General features: G+C 41.8%; 1 protein-coding gene across 1 annotated transcript in view; it reads right to left on the minus strand.

Annotated features, from left to right (window-relative positions):
- Nucleotides 1–24661, minus strand: part of LOC124550607 (alpha-actinin, sarcomeric) — a 470999-nt gene that overhangs the window by 48678 nt on the left and 397660 nt on the right. The window contains exons 2-5 of the mRNA XM_047125325.1: nt 13822–14056; nt 7355–7529; nt 1913–2073; nt 165–250 (exon numbers count right to left, since the gene is read on the minus strand). Coding sequence (XP_046981281.1) covers nt 165–250; nt 1913–2073; nt 7355–7529; nt 13822–14056 — 657 coding nt within the window. The remainder of the gene's footprint in view (nt 1–164; nt 251–1912; nt 2074–7354; nt 7530–13821; nt 14057–24661) is intronic.

Raw genomic sequence — 24661 nt, forward strand, 5'->3', positions numbered from 1 at the left:
AACCAAATTTTCTAACTTGCTACTACAGGAGTTAACCTCATTTCCCTAAATTGCAGTCACACACTGTGGCAAATATGGAAGTTTTATGCTGCTGGATTGAAGGCTAAGGCATAGGCTGGGCAGACACACGGGGGTGGGGCTGCGCCACGGTGGGGCGGAGTTACCTGCTGCGCCCCCTGGAATGCATGGTAGTAGCACGACACGTACGTCATGATGGCGCGCTCGTCCGGCTTTGGTGTGTTGATCAGGTCTGCAAGAACAAGGACGCTCTGACTCCAGACACTGCTAGTCTGTCATCACACTCTCCCCAATATGCATACTGTTGTTTGCATCAGGACATTCATTCCACAGAGGGCCTAAGAAGTTCTGACGAACTATGGTAGCTGTTTCTCCATGTCAAGTTCAATCTTTCAATCCCACCCCCCCCCCCCCCCCCCCCCCCAAAAAAAAGAAATAATAATTTTGTATGGGGAAGGTCAGTCCATTCACTTTCTCCACTGTAATTTTAATTTCTTAAACTATTTAGAAAACTGTAATTTGTAATAGAACTTTTCCCTTTTTCTGATTATACCCTTAAAAAAAGGTTTAAGTAGTTCTGTGTCATCAACTGGAGGTGCAACAGAGAAGTGAGTACAGAATGGATGTTGATCAGCAATTAACATGCCGAACTACTTGGAAGAATAGTTTTCACAGCATGCTTCAGCCCTCTGAATATTGACTACATTAAATCTTGTGTAGGAGTTACATTTTGTTTACATTCATTTCAGTGTCAGCCAATGCTCTGAAAAAGAGGTGTCTATGATTTACATATGTAAGGACAGTTACTGAAGATTAAAAAATCCTAACATTTGAAATACATTTTCCAAACTTTTGTGTTCATAAAGAAAAATATTGACCAGTATGTTATGAAACACTTATTACACAAACAGGGAACCAGATCCAGCCATAGTTTACATCTGATCAGCGATGACATCTGTATTCTATCAAGGCACAAATATCATGTGCTTTACCATAAGCTATCAAGCTAAAACGTCAATTTAAAAACTACCTGCAATAAAAAACAGTCATTTCATGTTACTGTAGGGGTTATAATTTACTGTAGGAAATGATGCAACTGGCAAAAAATGTAGCTTCTGGGAATCTGAGTATGTTCAGAGTGAGTCATAAATGAGTAAAATTATTCCAAGGACCTCTCGCTACTATGTGCAACAAGTCAAGAAAAATTTATTTCCTCACCCTCCCCCTGCCCTCTCCTGCAACTGGAAAAATAGATGATTGGGAAGATAAAGGGAAAAATCTTATCTCATTACAGTTACTAGTATTTGCATGAGAACTTCTGAACCACACTTTGCCAACAGTCTTCTGCAAAACAAATTTGCAGCTGCAAATGCAAGAGCGACCAACAGACTATTACTATGTACGCAATTTGTGTGTTCAGATCACTCTTTTTTTCATAGCTTATACTGGCACACAGTAACAATCAAAAGTTTCCTACGTATTTCTGAAATCCACAAGATTCTGTTGCATTGCCATTTACTGGTGTAGGAACAGGGGAAGACAAACAATTTTGCGTTTGCACCTCAAAGTGCAACACTATGCGTTAAATATTTTCCCTCATTAATGATTCACCCTGTATATTTAAAAAACAAAACTGAGTTGTCTTTTTCCAGTGCTCCTGTTTTCTTTACATATACCCATGTCCTTTTCCCATCCACTGTTAATATCAGTACAATGTAAAGTGTCTAAGTATGAATACAATAGTCAGTTTAGAAAAATAAAGGTTTCTAATGTAACTTCAACTGACAGTCAAACCTGGTTTATCACAGAATGACTGAGATTTGGCAAACTTGTTTACAATGTGTGTAATGCTAAATAGTGTACTAAGAAAGAAACATCAGTACAATAAACATACCATCAGGATCCAACATGCGAGGTATGTCCAGGTACTTCTCAGCAACATCGAACGCGGTGTTCAAGTTCTCCAGTGGGTTGTCCTTTGACAGCTTGTGGTAGTCAATAAGGTCGGGGCGGTGACGGTGGATCAGAGCGCAGAAGGCCAGACCATCTTTGAAGCTGCAAGGAGAAATGTTTAATTGAATTTTAGTCTAGGCACTAAGTTTCACAACAAAACACACGCACACACACACACACACACACACACACACACACACACACACACACACACACACACACAGAGAGAGAGAGAGAGGGAGAGAGAGAGAGAGAGAGAGAGAGAGAGGGAGAGAGAGAGGGAGGCGCATGTGTGTGTGTGTGTGTGTGTGTGTGTGTGTGTGTGTGTGTGTGTGTGTGTATTCCACAAGTGGTTAAAGATAGGCTAACAACAAATTAATTGTTAACAGTCACCAAATTGTGATCTATCTTCAGGTAGCAAACAAACAACATTACTGCTGCATCTAAATTTTAAAGTGAAATGTGCTCTCATATACTGGAGGAAACAGATTCCACAAATAGGAAGCTGTTTGGTAGTTCATAATGTCATGCTTGTATCATTATCTATTGTTTTATGTATGTATTTTGAAAATAACGATTTGGCACAATATCTGTATCTCACTTTATTGAAACTACCAATTTCCAGCAACAAAGCCTCTCCTCAGTTCTTTTTATGCCTGAGGAAAATATGTTGTATCAATAAAGTGAGACACAGCTGTTGTGTCAAATCACGAGTTTCCACAAATTCTTAAAACCTGTAAATTATTGTCCCCTAACAACCTTTTATTTCCATTATTTTAAAACATACAGCAGATTCTGAGAATCATTTGAAAATGGCTACACAACCAAAATAGTGCAGTAATGAAAGCCACATAAAATGATATTTAGATCTATCAAGTAGCAGCCAGTGAGGAAGAATGCTGTCAGTCAACCAATTTGTAGTGACCGTAGATCCTGTTGCATTTAAAACCTTATATCTGTGTATGTATCACACTATGGTTAGGTTAAAAGAATGAACATCAAACAATCTGTCTCAAATGCACAATAACACCATTTTCTGCATGCTAGCACTAAATGGTAAGTATTTCATTTTGCTTCTCCAAAATTCACAACAGTTTTTGCTCCTCGGTGTCTGTAATGTGCAATATACGGGCAGCTATTGTAGAGTTCTTCGTGCTTATATTTGTAAGGACATATGGAAGAGAAATAAAAAAAAACTGTAGTGTTGGCAGAAGAGCCAACACTGTGTTTCTAGAGGAGGCCGAAATGCACGCGTTTAATTACACGCTGACTGGCGTGAGGTCTGGAACAGGACAATATCTTGAGAATTGCAAATAAAATACGTAGATGATGTAATACTTAACTTTAATCCACAATTGTAGAACATCTCTCTTGATGATACATGCTTCACTTAATAACTATCAATTGAATACGGCGCCTTGCTAGGTCGTAGCAATTGACGTAGCTGAAGGCTATGCTAACTATCGTCTCGGCAAATGAGAGCGTATTGGTCAGTGTAGCTTCGCTAGCAAAGTCGGCTGTGCAACTGGGGCGAGTGCTAGTAAGTCTCTCTAGACCTGCCGTGTGGTGGCGCTCGGTCTGCTATCACTGACAGTGGCGACACGCGGGTCCGACGTATACTAATGGACCGCGGCCGATTTAAAGGCTACCACCTAGCAAGTGTGGTGTCTGGCGGTGACACCACAAAAACCACAGTAAAATATTTTAATTTCCACATGAAAAGGTAACATTTGTTAATTGCGTACCATATTTCCATTTCAGGTTATGAATGTTGCTCAATGTAATGACCATCTGTATCCACAACAGCCTGGAACCCGACTAGACATACCATTTCACAACTGTTTGCAGTACTTTCTGAACGGTAGACCATGGAATGGTCAGCTGTCACGGCATAGTTCATGCACTGCTTGAAGACCGCAAATTGCATCCTGCATCCTCTCAGCCATGGCAACAGTAACTTTAACTTCTACATCTACATCTACATCCGTACTCTGCAAGCCACCTGACGGTGTGCGGTGGAGGGTACCTCGAGTACCTATATCGGTTCTCCCTTCTATTCCAGTCTCGTATTGTTCTTGGAAAGAAAGATTGTCGGTATGCCTCTGTGTGGGCTCTAATTTCTCTGATTTTATCCTCGTGCTCTCTTCGCAACATATACGTAGGAGGGAGCAATACACTGCTTGACTCCTCGGTGAAGGTATGTTCTCGAAACTTCAACAGGAGCCCGTACCGAGCTACTGAGCATCTCTCTTGCACAGTCATCCACTGGAGTTTATCTATCATCTCTATAACGCTTTCACGATTACTAAATGATCCTGTAACGAAGCGAGCTGCTCTCCGTTGGATCTTCCTATCTCTTCTATCACCCCTATCTGGTATGGATGTCACACCTGTGAGCAGCATTCGAGCAGTGGGCGAACAAGTTTACTGTAACCTACTTCCTTTGTTTTCGGACTGTATTTCCTTAGGATTCTTCCAATGAATCTCAGTCTGGCACCTGCTTTACCGACGATCAACTTTTTACGATCATTCCATTTTAAATCACTCCTAATACGTACTCCTAGATAATTTATGGAATTAACTGCTTCCAGTTGCTGACCTGCTATATTATAGCTAAATGATAAAGGATCTTTCTTTCTATGTATTCACAGCACATTACACTTGTCTACATTGAGATTCAATTGCCATTCCCTGCACCATGCGTCAATTCGTTGCAGACCCTCCTGCATTTCAGTCCAATTTTCCATTGTTACAACCTCTCAATATACTACAGCATCATCCACAAAAAGCGCCAGTGAATTTCCGATGTTATCCACAAGGTCATTTATATATATTGTGAATAGCAACAGTCCTACGACACTCCGTTGCGGCACACCTGAAATCACTCTTACTTCGGAAGACTTCTGTCGATTGAGAATGACATGCTGCATTCTGTGCCGGTGTGGCCGAGAGGTTCTAGGCACTTTAGTCTGGAATTGTGTGACCGCCACGGTCGTAGGTTCGAATCCTGCCTTGGGCATGGATGTGTGTGATGTCCTTAGGTTAGTTAGGTTTAAGTAGTTCTAAGTTCTAGGGGACTGATGACCTCAGATGTTAAGTCCCATTGTGCTCATAGTCATTTTGAGCTGCGTTCTGTTATGTAAGAACTCTTCAATCCAATCATACAATTGGTCTGACGGTCCATATGCTCTTACTTTGTTCATTAAACAACTGTGGGGAACTGTATCAAATGCCTTGCGGAAGTCAAGAAACATGGCATCTACCTGGGAACCCATGTCTATGGCCCTCCGAGTCTCGTGGACGAGTAGCACGAGCTGGGTTTCACACGATCGTCTTTTTCGAAAGCCATGCTGATTCCTACAGAGTAAATTTCTAATCTCCAAAAAAGTCATTATAGTCGAACATAATACATGTTCCAAAATTCTACAACTGATTGACATTAGAGATATAGGTCTATAGTTCTGCACATCTGTTCGACAATTTGTGGCACAACTGGCTGTCAGCCACTCCCAGGAGCAACTCCCAAATTGCCAGTTAATTCAAACTTCTGAATCATGCTCTTCAACCTTGATGCAGAAAGAGGATCTCTCCATATTCCTTTAATGCACTGGTACTCATGAAGATCAGTGGCACTATTGTTGCTGTTTTGATAAAACCAGCTTTACGAGTGAAGCCTTGCTCAACTTGTCCAGTCCAATGCCGAATGTCTGCAACTGTAACGCACACCGATGCTTGTGTTCTCTCCATATTCCTTTAATGCACTGGTACTCATGAAGATCAGTGGCACTATTGTTGCTGTTTTGATAAAACCAGCTTTACGAGTGAAGCCTTGCTCAACTTGTCCAGTCCAATGCCGAATGTCTGCAACTGTAACGCACACCGATGCTTGTGTTTCGAGACTATGCCGTTGTACAAATACCCACGCCTATCTGCAAGTCATGACATTATCACTACCAACACTGCAAATCCTGCAGCCCACAGTTTGAACATCATTCCTACGAAGATGGTTTTCTGTCTACGCTGTTTCAAGTAGTGAACCTTTAATTATAGCCATTCTGTAATACAAATAGAAATAATAAAATTTTAATCATCAACTCAAAAAAATGAGGTTACGCAGTTGATGTTTTGTTTTCAGGTACATCTTTGCAGTCACGGTACTCTCCGATATCCCCACTACAGCCATCTGCCACTGGAAAAGACAAAATAAAACATTGCAGACTACTAATAATGTAGAATATTGTGTGGTAACACATTTTTGCCTCTGAAGAGGAATAATGCAGCAACAACACGTACTAAGTTGGTGGTAGTGCATGGAAAGAACGAAATGACACACTGTCTCCCTGTTAAGAATTTGAAATAACCACGAAAGTGGAGACCCCAATGTTCAAAGATCAACATGATAACAGAGAAACTGACAGTCAGTCACAAGTCAGTTCCTGATATCTTGCACAACATTTTAAACAGACGACATATATCATCACCTACTGGGTTTTGCAACTGTTCGCACTCATTTGAAGAGACCACTGAACTGAGGCAGCAGCAGAAATGTTGTAACTGAGTCAGCCTAATTCCAATGACTCCAGCAGCCACCTAATAACCATAAATGAGTGCTGCATGTATCACTGTGAACTAGAGACAAAGGAATTAAGTAAACAATGGAAACTTGTGGGTTGAACAGTGCCAAAAATCATACAAACCTACAAACATCAAGCACAGTGGTGCAGAGTGTTTTTGGGGAATGTCGTGGCATGGTGCTTACAGGTTATGCTTGTAAGGGGCAACCACCACAGGTGCACACTAGAAAAATCTGACACTGTTACAGGAGGCTGTCAAGACAAAAAGTCGTGGGAAGCTGTACGAGAGGATGTTTTTGCGCCGGACAATGTCCCTGCTCATCCTGTACAGAATACAGTCACATATGTTGCTTATTAGAGCTATCACATTTTGCCTCAACCCCCCTCCCCCATGTTGTTCTGACTTTAAGCACAGTGACTAATTCCTCTTTCCCTGGATGAAGACGACATTGTGCGGGAGGCATTTTGAGACCAACAACGAGGTTACAGTTGAGACAGAGCATTTCCTGAATAGCCGAGATCACCATCAAGTCATCCGTCACTGAGAAATGAGCATCACACTGATGGGTGAATATGGAGAGGAATAACCCCATCAAGTTTCACAGTCACAGTTTAGTTTCTTCAAGGTGATTAATTTTTTTTTTTTTTTTTTTTCTGTAACTACCTCTCATGTAACATAAAAACGGGAAATAAAATCACACACAAGTCTCAGTGAGTGGTCAGTTGTCCAGCACTACAGCTGCAGTAAAGTACGCAAGTGCATTGATAGCACATTTACAGAAAAGAGGTGTCAAGTGTCGAGCCCTCACCTGAGGTGGAAGTTCTGCACGTTGACGTTCTTGTAGGGCGCAGTCTTGCGCTGGCACCACAGCAGCAACCCCTCCTTGGCCGTCATCTCTTCCACCGAGATGTCCTGGATGGCGAAGCGCAGGATGATGGTCCAGATCATACCCAGCGTCATCTTCAGGTTGCCGTCCACAATTTCTGTGAGAAAGTAGAAGACATTAAGTTTGACAGGCCATTATTCACCACCTTAGACTCATCTTCTCTCTCACACACACACACACAATCTACTAATTAAGAGGTAGAATAATGTTACATTAAAGGTTTAACACAATATGTCAGAGGACTTATTGACTTCCAACAAACTACACATAATTTCAAGCCTTTTTTAAACTTTTCCATTAGTATATGGGTGAATAATCCGAAACAATAAGAACAACATAATTAAAGTTTTGCATCTTCAACCTTGAAGGTTTTCAATGCTTAACATCAAGTATTTAAGACATTAACTCATTTGTAAAGTAATGAGATGTTTGAATATGTTTTATACGCGGGAGTTAGATTCCTGAAAGAATGCTTAAAGTAGGCTTTCACTACAAAGTTGACATTGAATTTCAAGCATCTTGCCATTTCAGGTGTTCAGAGTTCTGTGGCAGTCTCCAAAAAGTTAAACAACCACGTGACCATTTGTTCTGGACTCCTGCGTATACATTCAATATCCCCTAGATGTTAGACCTATTTGAAATGGATCCCATGTATTTCAGCAATATTCCAGAATGGGTTACAAGAGTGTTTTGTAGGCAATATTCTTTGTAGATTAACTGTATACCTGACCTGGCAGACAATTTTAACAGAAACTTCAGAATTACCGCAGATGCTGCAATTATCTATAATGAAGTAGTGTCTGAAAAAATCAAACATCGTGCTAACATTATGAAGTTGTTCGCCAAAAGCAGCAACTCACTTTAAATGTTCAGATATGTACAACTGTGCACTTCACTTCACAAAATGTACATTGGCAGTGACTATAATGTCAATGAGTCTTATTTGGAATCAGTCAACTCATACAAATACCTGGGTGTAACAATCTGCAGACACATGAAATGGAATGATCATATAGGCTCATAGGTAAATCAGAAGGCATATTTCAGTTTTTTTGAGGGGTACTGCAAAAGTTCAGTCTACAAAATAAAACTGTTTACAAAACGCTCATGCATATCATTGCATAATATTGCTCAAGTTTATGGTATCCGTAATGAGGGATATTGAAAATATACAGTGATGAATGGCAAGAATTACAACAGGCCAGTTTGATAAGCGGAAGAGTGTCACAGAGATACAGCTGATACTGAACTCCCACACACTTGAAGGTACATGCAAACTACCCTGCAAAACCAGAATTAACTGAAGAGTCTGGAAATATACTTCAGAATCCAACATGTCACTGTCATACGGTCTGCAAAAACTAGATTAAACTACTCACAGCACATGACGAGGCACTTAAGCTCTCATTCTTTCTGCAGTCTATTAGCTAATGGAACAGGATGAAACTCCTAATATGTGGTACGATGAGAAATATCATCTGCCATGCACTTGACAGTGCTTTGCACAGTGTCACTGTAGATGTAGACATACTTGTTGGGTCGACTGCTAGGTGCAAGATACTTTGGTCATGCCTCAGCTGCTCCATCCCAATACATTCGTTACCTCTACATGTTTTTCTGTTATGACCTTTAGACAGGCTCTGGGGTAGTTAGGAGTATTATTTACAATATTTACAGTATTTACATTCATGTGTGATTTTTTTTATTGCATATGCAAAAAGTTTAGAATTGTCTTATATTGGTACATTCTCTAAAAGCAAGACTAAATGGTATTATTTACTACTGAAGTTCGCACATTTTGAAGCATGGGAGTTAACAAATTTCTAAGTTGTTTTCTTCACAATAAAACTTCCTTTCGGAACAAACTTTTTCCAACAGACTAGGTATGTTAACTACTGTTTCCACTGATCTGGTAAATATGAGAACACAGCAAGTCTTGAAATGCATTTTGGACATTTGCAACCTGCCTGTTATCTTTCGCTGTAAGTGAAAACTTCTCTAATTACATTCAAATGAAATGATTGGTAATTCACTTATACATCTTTACAACGATTCCTGCATTTGCAAAATGTCTCAAGAACCACAGACAGCTGTCATTTGCATTTACTTGAACTTTTAGCTCCGATTTGAATCTGTCAAATATTTGTATTTATATTTAGTTATCCCATTTCATTCATGTTTGGCTGTTGGCTGCTGTGCTGCTTCATCTGATGACAATGGGCGTAGGGCTGCAAAGAGCGGCATTTGTCTTCTCGATTTCGTAGCCACTGTAGTAGTAATTACAGACTGAGATGACTGACAAGGATGGAGTGTAAATTATTCACAAAAGAATCTTCTTCTGAATCAGTCTCTGTTTATGAATGTAGTGATTCTTCAAACTCACTCTCCATTAGCATCTGCATTGTCCCATCAGTGTTCAGGAGCTTTTCACCCACCACTACGATTCCATATAATGATTATATGAGAATGAACAACAGTAAGATTAAAATGATGGTCTGAAGTACTGAAGAACAATATATACCTCTAACAATGGGAGCTGTGTGAGAAGAGTCAAAAAGTTATAGAAGAATTTACTTATTTGATAAATAGGATCACAGAGGATGGCAGAAGCTGGAAATAAATTGTGAGCATAATACAGCAGGCCAAAATTGCAATTTAATTTGAGAAAAAATTTACCTACAAGAACATTAGTCCGGAAACAAGACAACAGATCGTGAACGCATTTGTTTGGAGTGTGGTCCTGCAACCTTGTGAAACCTGGATGGTAAGAAAATGAGAGATGATGGCTACAAGCAGTGGAGAACGATGTTGAAGATCAGAGACAGAGACAGGTTTAACCATAAAGACATGTTGATAATAATATGGAACACCAGATATCCCTGGATGCACGTCCAAACAAAAAGAGACTAACTCGTACAACACTTTCTGAGACACATTAACACCATAGGAACAGTAGCAGTGGAGCTACTGAGGGAAGAAATCACCGGGGGTAAGTACGGGGGCCATGTGTGCCACAGATTACGAGTGATGTAGGGTGCTCTACATATAAGGAAATAAAGAGGAAGCCAGACAGATGTACGAAATTGTGTACTGATGAAAACCAATCTCAATGTTGGACAATAAATAAGAAGAACAGAAAATTTATTATTATTATTATTATTATTATTATTATTATTATTATTATTATTATTATTATTCAGAAGTAGCACTGCTGTCCAGTGAACCTTTTACTCCACAGAGTGATAAGCACATCCACGTTTAAAAACTCCTACAGAAATAAATCAGACAAACCGAGCTGAACTACTGAGGCAGTTAATTGCATTCAGGGCAAGGTGCACTTCAACTGCTGTGGCACTACAAAAAAAATTGGTTCAAATGGCTCTATGGCACTTAACTTCTGAGGTCATCAGTCCCCTAAAACTTAAACCTAACTTAACCTAAGGACATCACACACATCCATGCCCGAGGCAGGATTCGAACCTGCGACCGTAGTGGTCGCGCGGTTCCAGACTGTCTGTCGAACTACACTGCATCATTATGGTTAAATAGAATTCAAATTTGACTGCAATTCGTATTATAATGAACACAACCAATCTGACTTCCACAACAAATCGCACCAACATATTGCCCACACCTGCAACACAATATCTTCTTTGTAACTTTCATTTTTTTGTAATGAATGAAGTAACATCACATACCCCCTCAACCCGTGAAGTTACATTTCGTTTCCACCTCCTCTTCTGGCAACTTCATTTCTAGGTACGATATATACAATATTGTAGCACCTGTGTTATACCGATTTATGATGCAAGGTTCCTTCGGACATGCATGCATGTCTCAAGGAACATGCACTGTGCCAACTACAACCGTTATGAAATACATTAAATGAATTCACAGTTGCAAATATGGACAACGGACAGCTGTAAACTGGAATGACACAATGAAAATTAGTGTCGGACGAGGCTCAAACCCGGATTTTCCGGTTATCACGTAAACAGTCGCCTTACCATTTGGCTATACAGGCACGGCTTACGGCCAGGCCAAAATTTCCATATTTCGTCAACCAAGTGTCTACAACAACACACAGATTATACAGCTGATAGCTCTCCATGTTCACAACTGCGAATACATTAAATGTATTTCTTCTTCCATACCTCAATCAGTAAAAACTGAAACCTTACAGCATCATATTGTTAGCTGTCTGTCCAAGCTTTTAGAGCCCTATTTCTCAGTATGAAGCTGAAATTTACATCCCATACTAAGTCTTTTTCGGCGCAAAATATTTGAACTTCGAAGTTAATGCATTTACCTAGGATATTTTGATATCTTGTCAGTATCGATATCGATAACTGTCGAAGATCGTCTAATTCTCGATTCCCAGGATGGATGGACTACCTTTATAACTTTGTACGGACACCTAAGTTCACGAGTACTACTCGGACTTATGTAGGTCTTTGTCAGGGAGTGTATATTTCATGCACCATGATCCTAAGACCGAAATTCTTCTATTCGACCAGTGTTTGTTAAACTGCAATCCACGGAACCCTGGGCTTCCGGGAGATCGATCCAAGTTTCCGAGAAATTTATGTACCTTCTTTTATAATATTTAAGGAAGTAACTTAAAAACAAATTTTAACGCTACTATGAAAAAATGTAAGCCTTCCACAGACTAATTTAAATAGCCGGTACGATCGAGACACCAGGAGCGAATACGCTGCATTTGTTAAAGACGAGGTGGCAAACTCAAGAATGAGGGAACAATAGCACAAGGTGTGACAGTAGCTGGTCACTATAACGGCACTACTGCACTCGCATCCACTGCAGTCCGTGTCACTCTGCCGTCTACCTACAGAATGGCAAGCCGTTTTTATGCTTCAGATTGCCTAGTTAACCCTTTCACTAGCACTGAGACGTGTATGTCCCTAAACAGGTCACCAGAGATAAAGTGGTAATATGTTGCACGTTATTGCTACAGAATTCTACAATTTCAGCTTGCACCTGTAAGTTGTGCTGTCTTCAAATTTTATCGTTAACATTCCGTTCCCCATAATCGCATCGAATTCAACTGCGCCTACATATAGGCAACCCAATGAACAGACTTGCAAAGCACGCTGCAAACGCGTCTTCCTCGACAATTCGTGTCAATGAACTGCATGCGCCCTTACTCTCACATGTAGTGTGAGTTAGAAACTTAGAGAGATGGTTTATCTGCCAATGTGTGTGTTTCCTGCATGTCTTTTAGTATTAGCACAGTAGTCTTCTTAAAGACCGGAGATACGCACTGTAGTGTCACAACCCTTCCCTCGTTGGAAGACGAAACGGCGGGAAATACCTTTTTCATATTGTTACTTATGAATAACCATGTGTTAACGTCATTGACTCCGGGCGAGGGGAAGGGATGCTAGGGAAAGACGGACATCATTACTGCTCATTAAACAATTCTTGATTATAATGAAAATCCACACGCACTGGTCGACCAATCCCTTCATTCACAAAAGACTGGTGTGTTCTGTGCAATATCTCTGCGTCGCATGACCGGACAATTTTTTTTTCTTCCGAGTCTTCTGTGAAAAGCGCAGTTTACATCGAAATGTTTCGACCAGATGGTCGATGAAGTACTCTCGGCTCGTACCAACAGGGTGGCGCCAGAGTGAGCATGGCTGAGCTCCAATCATTTTTCAGCAGCAGAGTGATTTCGAAAGGAATGTGGCCCCAAAGGTCACCTGATTTAACACAACTTGATTTTTTTTTTCTTCTGGGGTGGGCTAAAAGGCAAGATTTATAGGAAAAAACCACACAACTTGGAAGATTTACGAGAGAACATCAGCCGTGAAACCCAGGCAGTGGCACGAGAGGTTCTGGCAGCAACATTCGAGAATCTGCAGCGTCGTGTTCAGCTGTGTTTTCAAGTCGATTGCGGTCACTCCCAGTACCTTTTGTGATTCCCAGCTTTATTTCCCCACGAACAAGGTATAACACTGAAACTTCCTGGCAGATTAAAACTGTGTGCCGGACCAAGACTCGAACTCGGGACCTCTGCCTTGGAAGGTAGGAGACGAGGTACCGGCAGAAATAAACCTGTGAGGACGGGGCGTGAGTCGTGCTTGGGTAGCTCAGATGGTAGAGCACTTGCCCGCGAAAGGCAAAGGTCCCGAGTTGGGGTCTCGGTCCGGCACACAGTTTTAATCTGCCAGGAAGTTTCATATCAGCGCACACTCCGCTACAGAGTGAAAAATCTCATTTCCCGATTTTTATGTTTCAGGAATTTGTTAACTAGTTGGACGACGAAGAACTTATCCTTGGCTGGTACCAACAGGATGACGCCACATGCCTTTATCGAGTAGGACACCCTGTACTTCACCTGTACAACGTTCAGTGCCAAGACTTACCCTCAGCTCCGATGGAGACGAGCTTGACGCCCTTGCTGGCGATGAAATCGAGCGCCTTGTTGACGTTGGCGATCTTGTGGAAGCGCATCTTGCCGCGGTCCGGCTTGGGAAGAGTCTCCCCCGAGATGACTTCGAGCAGCAGCATCAGCTTCAGCCCGTTGCGGAAGTCCTCATCGATGTTCTCGATGGAAGTGCCAGCCTTTCGCAGGTGCGAGTTGCACCACGCAGTGAACGTCTGCAAAGATGGAAGGGCAAAAAAGTAACGTCAGCCTCCACACAAAACAACATGGCGTAGCACCACTGCAATAAAGCATATACACTAACAAGGAAAGTATCCACTCAGCTGGTCAGCGATTCTGCTCATCTCTCGCACGCTTGTAGTACATTCACTATCTAGTGACAAGTATAGCGTTCATCATAAGAATAGAGGAACTCTGGCTCAAGTTTACAGAGTGCGTTCCATAAGTAATGCGACCAATTTTTTTCTGACGCAACGGTACACCAGGGCGTATTGTGACCGGCTGGGCTAAGTGGAGGGGGTTTTAGCTTCAAAACACTCTTTGTCTCATTCGGCTGCGTGCTGCCGGAGAGTCAGGACGTGCGTTTCCGTCAACCCCGTTTTGAGTTTTATGTACCACGGCACAATGGATCATTCTGTAGGGCAACGGTACGCTATCAAATTTTGCGTTTAACTTGGGAAGTCCGCCACAGAAACGTTTCCATTACTTCAGCATGCCTTTGGGACTAACTGCGTGTCCAAATCACAAGTTTTCGTTCACGGAGGGCCGAGATATCACCGACGAACCTCGCAGTGGACAGCCATCAACCGCACGACGAAAATGTGACGCATTTGAGCGATTGTTTGAACTCTGACAGACGGCTGAGCCTTCAATTGAATGCACAAACTCTAAACATGCCAAAAACAAGCGTTTTCCGCATTGTGACCGAAGATTTGAACATGAGAAAGGTGTGTGCCAAACTCGTCCCAAAAGTGATGACCGACGAACACAAGCACATGCGAGTGCTTTGGTGCCGAGAAATGTTGGAATTGTGTGAAAATGATCCTCATTTTTTAAACTCAATTATCACTGGTGATGATTTTTGGATTTTTGAGTACGATCCTGAGACAAAAAGGCAGAGTTCAGAGTGGCACACCCCATCGTGGGCCTCGTCCCAAGAAGGCACGCATGAGCAAGTCCAGGATCAAAACCATGCTCATTGTCTTCTTTGACGTCAGAGGCATTGTCCACCACGAATTCGTACCTGCCGGGACTACAGTGAACTCAGCTTTCTACTTGGAAGGAGCGTCTCGCGCTGCCGAAGTGACATCGAGGACACGTGGAAAGTTCACCACGACAACACGCCGAGTCACAGCGCCTTCATTGTCAACGACTTCCTGACCAGGACCAAGACCCCATTGGTTCCCCAGCCTCCCTACAGTCCTGACCTGGCTCCCACTGACTTTTTTTGTTAAAAGTAGTCATGAAAGGAAAACATTGGAACACGATTGAAGGCATCCAGGCGCATGTTACATCAACTCATAAAGGGCATTCCGCAAAAGGCATTCCAGGATGCCTTCCAGGGATAGAAATACCGCCCCCAGAAGTGTATCGACGCAAGTGGGTGCTAATTTGAAAATTTTTGATTATTTGTACGAATATATTCAATAAATGACTTTTTATGAATTTGGTCGCGTTACTTATGGAACGCACCTTGTAAAAGAATAATTGAGCACGCATTGGACAGACATATATCCAGTAGAACAATTCATAATGGGAGGGAACCTCCGTGGTATACAGTCACTGTAAAGAAACCTCTACAGAAACGGAAATTACTGCACAACAGGTGTAAAACGAAGCGTAGAGCTATGAATAGAGAGATGCTGCATGAACTGCGTTCAAAATGTTCAAATGTGTGTGAAATTTTGTGGGACTTAACTGCTAAGGTCATCAGTCCCTAAGCTTACACACTACTAAACCTAAATTATACTAAGGACACACACACACACACACACACACACACACACACACACACACACACACACACACACACACACACCCGAGGGAGGACTCCAACCTCCGCCGGGACCAGCCGCACAGTCCATGACTGCAGCGCCTCAGACCGCTCGGCTAATCCCGCACGGCATGAACTGCGTTTGGCGACCTGGACGGCAATGCGTAATGCTTTCAATGACTACCGTAGCAGAATATTGTCGAATGACATTTCACAAAATCCTAAAAAATTCGTATGTAAAGGCTGTCAGTGGCATCAAAATTAGTGTCCAGTCCCTTGGGAACGAGACAGGAAGTGAAAATTGAGGGTAGCAAAGCAAACGCTGAAATGCTTACCTCTGTTTTGAAAAGACGAATGAAATAAGTATTAGGGTCAGTGGTGTTGAGAAACAGCTGAAATCGTTAAAATTGAACAAAGCCCCGGGACATTATGGAATCCCTGTCAGATTCTATATTCCATTTGCGGCTGAGTTAGTCCCTATTCTAACTATACCGTAGATTCCTCTAACATAAAACCGTGTCCAGTTCTCTGAAAATGGCATAGGTCACAACTGTCTACAAGAAGTGAAGTGATCCACAAAACTACCGTGCAGCATCCTTGACATCGATCTGTTGTAGAATCTTATAACATAATCTGAGCTCAAAAATAATAATGTTTCTTGAACAGAATGACCTTCTCAGTGCCAACCAGCATGGACTTCGAAAACATCGATCATACGAAATCCAACTCACACTTTTCTCAAATGACATACTGGAAGCTATTAGACCAAGGCAACCAGGTAGATGTAGTGTTTCTTGATTTCCGAAAAGCCGCACCTATGCTTATTGTCAAAAGTATGATCATATGGTATCAAGCGAAATCTGTAACAGGAATGGGGACTTTTTGGTAGGGAGGACACAGCATGTTATCTTGGATGGATAGTCATCGTCAGATGTAGAAGTAACTTCGGATGCGCACCAGGGAAGTGTGTTCATGTTGTATATTAATCACCTTGCAGACAACATTAATAGTAAAAAAGTCAGGCTTTTCGCAGGTGATGCAGTTATCTATAATGAAGTATCTATAATGAAGTATCTATAATGAAGTATCTATAATGAAGTATCTATAATGAAGTATCTATAATGAAGTATCTATAATGAAGTATCTATAATGAAGTATCTATAATGAAGTATCTATAATGAAGTATCTATAATGAAGTATCTATAATGAAGTATCTATAATGAAGTATCTATAATAAAGTACTATCTGAGAGAAGCTGCATAAATATTCAGCCAGATCTTAATAAAATTTCAACGTGGTGCAGAGATTGGCAACTTGCCAACTTGTTCTAAATGTAAAATTATGCACTACACAAAACGAAAAAAACGTAGTATCCTGTGACTATGATATCAATTAGTCACTGTTGGACTCGCCTTAAGGCGCTGCAGTCGTGGACTGTGCGGCTGGTCCCGGTGGAGGTTCGAGTCCTCCCTCGGGCATGGGTGTGTGTGTTTGTCCTTAGGATAGTTTAGGTTAAGTAGTGTGTAAGCTTAGGGACTGATGACCTTAGCAGTTAAGTCCCATAAGATTTCACACACATTTGAACATTTGGACTCGCCGACTCATACAAATACCAGGGTGTAGCACTTGGTAGGGACATAACATGGAATGATCACATAGGTTCAGTCTTGGGTAAAGCATGTGGTAGACTTCGGTTTATTGGTAGAATACTAGGGAAGTGCAATCAGTCTACAAAAGAGATTGCTTGGATATCACTTGTGCCACCGCTTCTAGAATACTGCTCAAGTGTGTGGAACACGTACCAGAGAGGGCAAACGGGGGATATCGAACGTATACAGAGAAGGGCGGCAAGAATGGTCACAGGTTTAACCCGTGGGACAGTGTCACAGAGATACTTAAGGAATTGAAGTGGTAGACTCTGGAATACTATCCCGAGAAAGTCTATTAACAGTGTTTCAAGAACCTGCTTTAAATGATTATTCTAGGGATGTACTACAATCCCCTACGTATCGCTCACATAGGAATCGTGAGGATAAGATTAGAATAATTACTGCACGCACAGAGGCATTTACACCATCATTCTTATCGCGCTCCATATGCGAATGGAACAGAAAGAAACCCTAATAACTGGTACAATGGAACCTACCCTCTGCCATGCTCCTCACAGTGGTTTGCAGAGTATGGATGTAGATGTAGAATAAACCTGATGTAAACATTACATTATGTGCTCTTTCGTGTTTGCTGGAATCTCATCGGATTTCCTTTCGCGTGGAGCGGTAGCCAAGCTGTTTCCAGATCCTGAGGATACGTTTTATGCCTTATTACGCGCACATAGACTGAGCGATAATGCGGGACAACAACTTTACCCGCGCATTTAACTTTGACAGCACTGGTCAGTCAGTCGGTCCAACTAACCCGCAATCATGTGAGCAGTTGCACTACAGACGTCAAAAGAGACGAGCAGAGAAACACTACAGCATCGAATGTCATTTAATTTTTAAACAGAATGAAACAATATTCGGCAAAACTTTGGCAATACCGCACACTTCTTAGCTGACCAGACGGAAAACAAAAAATACTCTCGTTCTCACTTAGCACAGAATTCTAATTACAGACAAGAGTGATGAAAATTCTTAAGCTAAATACAGGGTAATTTTTCTATTGGGCTATGTGTGACGGAAAAGCATACTGCACGGACTTCACCGTATTGTTGAATACTGAAGCCCCTGAAGGTATTAATGACAGTCAGTCGTCTGTTAACCTTGTCTCTTTTTACGTCTAAACTGCAACTGCTCACATCACATCATTGCAGGCTAGTGCTGTCCAAGCTAAATGCGCCGTGAAGCTGTCGTCCCGTATTCTCGCTCTGTCTATGTGCGTGTAACACAGCATAAACGTATCCTTTTCTTGTCGATTCTGCGAAGAACCTCATTCTGTATCTTATCATTTTATCTCATTTTCGACATTCTTCTGTAGCACCACATCTCATATGCTTCGATTATCTTCTGTTCAGGTTTTGCCACAGCCTACATTTCGCTACCGTACAAAATTATGCTCAAACCGTACATTCTCACAGATTTCTTCCTCAAATTAAGGCTTGTGTTTAATACTAGTACACTTATCTTGGCCAAAAACCCTGTTTTCTGGCGTAAAAAAAAGCAACGTAAGAAATTAATGAGAAATTTATACAACTACTTAAATGCCAGAAAGAATACAAATTGTTTCAAAATTAATTTTCCTCTGCAGTAAAGTTTTCACTGATTTGAAACTTCCTGTCAGATTAAATCTGTGTTTATCGGGGCTGATGGTACAGGATTTGCCCACGAACGGCAAAAAAGTTGGCGTTCCAGTCTGGCACACATTTTCAGGCCGCCAGGAAGTTTCAAAAGGCGTTTCGAAGTGAAGTGCTCCAGAAGAATGCTGAAGGGTAGGGAGGGGGGGGGGGGGGGAGGGTGGAGGATCGAATGACTAAACCAAACAAAGGAAAAAAAATAAAAAATAAATTTATAGCCCAACCGGACTAAAAGACTATCATACATCCTGAGGCATCAAGGGCTAGTTACTTTCGTAATGGAAGGAAGTGTAAGCGTTAAAAATTATAGAGGCAGACCATGCGTCGCTACATTAAGAAGGTCCAAATCTACATGGATACTCTGCAAATCACATTTAAGTGCCTTTCAGAGGGTTCATCGAACCACCTTCATAATTCTCAATTATACCAATCTTGGATAGCACGTGGAAAGAACGAATGCCTATATCTATCCGTGCGAGCTGTCATTTCCCTTATTTTACCATGGTAATCGTTTCTCCTTACGTAGGTCGCGTCAACAAAATATTTTCGAATTCGAAGGAGAAAACTGGTGATTGGAATTTCATGATAAGATTCCTCCGCAACAAAAACCGCCTTTGTTTTAATTATGTCCATCTCAAATCGTGTATCATTTCAGCGACACTCTCTCCTCATTTCGCGATAATACAAAACGTCCTGCCCTTGTTTGAATTTTCTCGATGTACTCCTTCAATCGTATCTGGCAAGGATCCCACAAAGCGCAGCGGAATTCTGAAAGACGGTAGACAAGCGTAGTGTAGGCAGTCTCCTTAGTAGATCTGATCCATTTCCTAAGTGCCCTGCCAATATAACACAAGTCTTTGGTTAGCCTTACCCAAAACATCTTCTGTGTGTTCCTTCCAATTCAAGTTGTTCGTAATTGTAGTTCCTAAGTACTTAGTTGAATTTACGGCCTTTAGATTTGACCGATTTCTCATGTAACCGAAGTTTAACGGATTCGTTCTAGCACTCACGTGGATGACCTCACACTTCTCGTTATTTTGAGTCAACTGCCAATTTTCGCACCATACATACACACGCATTTTCTAAATAGTTTTGCAATTTGTCTTTATCTTCTGATGAATTTACTAGTCGATGAACGACAGCGGCATCTGCAAATAACCAAAGACGGCTGCTCAGATTTGCTCCCAAATAGTTTGTATAGATAACGAACAGTAAAAGGCCCATAACACTACTTTGGGGAACGCCAGAAATCGTTTGTTTTACTCGATGACTTTCCCTCAATTACTACGAACTGTGGCCTCTCTGACAGGAAATCACGAATCCAGTCACATAAATGAGACGATATTCCATGGGCACGCAATTTCACTACAAGCCGCTTGTGTGGTACGGTCTCAATCGCGTTCCGGAAATCCAGAAATACGGAATCAATTTGAAATTTTTTGTCGATACCACTCAACACAAAGTGCGAGTCAAGAGCTAGTTGTGTTTCACAAGAACGATGTCGTCTGAATCCATGTTTACTGTGTGTCAACAGAGCGTTTTCTTCGAGGTAGCTCATAATGTTGGAACACAATATACACTACTGGCCATTAAAATTGCTACACCACGAAGGTGACGTGCTACAGACGCGAAATTTAACAAACAGGAAGAAGATGCTGTGATATGCAACTGATTAGCTTTTCAGAGCATTCACACAAGGTTGGCGCCGGTGACGACACCTACAACGTGCTGACATGAGGAAAGTTTCCAACCGATTTCTCATACACAAACAGCAGTTGACCGGCGTTACCTGGTGAAACGTTCTAGTGATGCCTCGTGTAAGGAGGAGAAATGCGTACCATTACGTTTCCGACTTTGATAAAGGTCGGATTGTAGCCTATCGCGATTGTTGTTTATCGTATCGCGACATTGCTACTCGCGTTGGTCGAGATCCAATGACTGCTAGCAACATATGGAATCGGTGGGTTCAGGAGGGTAATACGGAACGCCGTGCTGGATCCCAACGGCCTCGTATCACCAGCACTCGAGATGACAGGCATCTTATCCGCACGGCTGTAACGGATCGTGCAGCCACATCTCGATCCATGAGTCAACAGATGGGGACGTTTGCAAGACAACAACCATCTGCACGATCAGTTCGACGACGTTTGCAGTAGCACGGACTACCAGCTAGGAGACCATGGCTGCGGTTATCCTTGACGCTGCATCACAGACAGTAGCGCCTGTGATGGTATACTCAACGACGAACCTTGGTGCACGAATGGCAAAACGTCATTTTTTCGGATGAATCCAGGTTCTGTCTACAGCATCATGATGGTCGCATCCGTGTTTGGCGACATCGCGGTGAACGCACATTGGAAGCATGTATTTGTCATCGCCATACTGGCGTATCACCCGGCGTGATGGTATGGGGTGCCTTTGGTTACACGTCTCTGTCACCTCTTGTTCGCACTGACGGCACTTTGAACAGTGGACGTTACATTTCAGATGTGTTACGACCCGTGGCTCTAACCTTCATTCGATCCCTGCGAAACCGTACATTTCAGCAGAATAATGCACGACCGCATGTTGCAGCACCTGTATGGGCCTTTCTGGATACACAAAATGTTAGACTGCTGCCCTGGCCAGCACGTTCTCCTGATCACTCACCAATTGAAAACGTCTGGTCAATAGTGTGCCGAGCAACTGGCTCGTCACAATACGCCAGTCACTACACTCGATGAAATGTGGTATCGTGATGAAGCTATATGGGCTGCTGTACCTGTACACGCCATCCAAGCTCTGTTTGACTCAATGCCCAGGCGTATCAAGACCATTATTACGGCCAGAGGTGGTTGTTCTGGGTACTGATTTCTCAGGATCTATGAACCCAAATTGCGTGAAAATGTAATCACATGTCAGTTCTAGTATAATATATATTTGTCCAATGAATACCCGTTTATCATCTGCATTTCTTCTTGGTGTAGCAATTTTAATGGCCAGTTGTGTATATTCCAAAATCCTGCTGCTTATACTAATGGATGAACGATGCACTAGTTATTCGGAGTTGAAGAGACTTGTACAAGACCACCACCACCACCACCACCACCACCACCACTGTAAAGCGACTTTTTTGCATCGAGTTGCCTTTTCTCAGTTCCGAACTTTACAAACGTCAGATGCCAATTTCTTTTAGGAGTACAGCACATGGAGGATGTGTGCATCTTACTACGCCAGGTCACGTTAACTACTCTATATAGAAATATTTTCGAATCGGCTTTCATTTTGGTGGCCAATAGGAAAGTTCTTCCCGGCGCCAGTGAGGGAAAGCAACAGGCTCGCAAGAAGTCTGGAAGGCGCCAGTGCAGACGATGATTAACGATCGACCACGGTACACGACAGCGGCAACCAAGCTATACTTTGCTTCACACAGTGGCTGCACTTTCTCTGCACGGGCAGTTACACAGTTTCCGCGCTTCACACAGATTTTGATATGCATGCAAATTTCAGCTATCACCTTCAATTACATAGTACTATTTTTCCAGTTTCTTATGTCTGCTAGTTTGGGTTAGCGAAGACTTCCGCCATCGTGCCGAATCTATGAATCTGTCCTTCCTTATCGCTTCAGATTTTAACTTTGCAAACACATATCTCCATATCACGACAACATTTCATGAGAACCTAACCTTAAAATTACGTAATATTCCTCTCAACATACAAATACCGCCTCGACCTGCCAAGTTTACCGGAGCAATGTGAGTTCTCCACATGTAATGTTATGTAAGCCTCACTGCCCCTTTTTTTAAACTAATTTGTGTCTGATTTTATTCTGACAAGCTCAGTAATGCATGTAAATACCGTAAATGTAAATGTGATTCAAAAAAAGTACTTTAGCTGAAGTGAAGTGGACAGCAACAAATTCTTTAGCACGCAATCCCCGCAACTATAGTAGTTGTGAATCTTTGAGTATGGACTCAAAAAAAATTTGATTTATATATAAAAAAAAAAAAAAAAAAAAAAAAGAACTGTTAATCTGTACCTTGTGGAAAGAGGACGAGTTGCTAGGCCGTCGCTCAGAACGTATTGTTACATTTAATGAAAATTGATATTTTAGTGATAAAACCGAGTAAAGTATGTGTAAGAGTTGCCAAACATTTATGTATACAAATTTTCTGGAAGTGAAGAATAGAAATACCTTGTTTTTGGAAAAGGAGGTAAACTTTATTGTCGTTGCTGTCTATCAATCGACAGAATTTAAAGTGTACAAAGTTAACTAAAATACTGGAAAAGAAATGCATTCTCTATAGTTTTCATTCAATAAGTAACAACCTCTCATAATTTCTTAATTACAGTAACTGGGTTATGTTCTTGTACAATAGCATGGTGCTGAACTCCACTGACCAATTTTGATGTAGCAGGACGTGTAATTTGAAGGAAGTTTGCGTGCTAAGCAATCTCCCTTTCTCACGAAAAGCAGATTGCTGTTTGATCTTATTTACTTACAACAGTGGTCCCTTAGGTATGAAGAGCTACGAAAACTTGGGCTCAAAGCTATCCGCAATACGACCAACTAACTAACAGAGTCGTATTTTAAACCGTAAAGAACAATAACTTCCTCCAAATTGTAATACGTCACCAACTGGTGCAGAATGTGATCATTCAAGGAGGCAGCAACCAAAATTCAGGTACCAGTTAAGACTTAAAGTAAAAATCTCAATCGAAAATATCTCTCTCTCTCTCTCTCTCTCTCTCTCTCTCTCTCTCTCTCTCTCTCTCCAAACACATATATAAATATTCATATTAAAAACAAGTCACTTTATACACACAATCACAAAAATTGCAGTATTATCAATGACAACTATCAGAACTGTATCTTAAGCTCTGTTCCCGTGCTAGCAAAAAATGAGTTAAAGAAGGTCCGCCTTCTTGCAAGATCGCAATTTTTGTTTTGTTTAATCCCCAGGTATGTTTCATCACAAATGTGGCATCCTCAGTGTGTTTCTTTTCTCTTTACCTTTTATTTTTTCTGAAATATACACGCACGAGAGATGTTCAATGGACAATGCAACACACTTTGTTCTGAAAGGAGGTTCATTTTTACTCAGGATTCCAGTACACCTCATTATTCTCCACTCTCTTGGTTACGAAACACTATTTTTGGACGTAATGTCCGTTCAATGGGATGGCCTCGCGCCACCTTACTGGGAGGACGTGTATGATCACATGGTACCACCCCACTGGCCGACGTTTTGCACCATCAATGACCTGCCTGTTTCCCCCTATGTGCAGTTTTCATTGTGCCAAACTCATTGTTCTTCATGGTTTTCCATCAGGCGGAGAGGACCCTAGCAGACACACACCTCTGAGTACCCCAACTGGTGGACGAGTGTATCAGCACTACCAACAGAGACGTCGAGCTTTGCAACGAGGTGTTTGTGATCCCTCTATCACCTCGAATGAGAGTGTCCTCACGTTCCAAGAGTTACAGCGGTGTGCGGCCGGCCGGTACGCAGGAGGCAGGACAAGTGAGAGTTGCGATGGTGAGAGACGCCTTGC

This window comes from Schistocerca americana, chromosome 9, assembly GCF_021461395.2.
Source record: "Schistocerca americana isolate TAMUIC-IGC-003095 chromosome 9, iqSchAmer2.1, whole genome shotgun sequence".
NCBI lineage: Eukaryota > Metazoa > Arthropoda > Insecta > Orthoptera > Acrididae > Schistocerca > Schistocerca americana.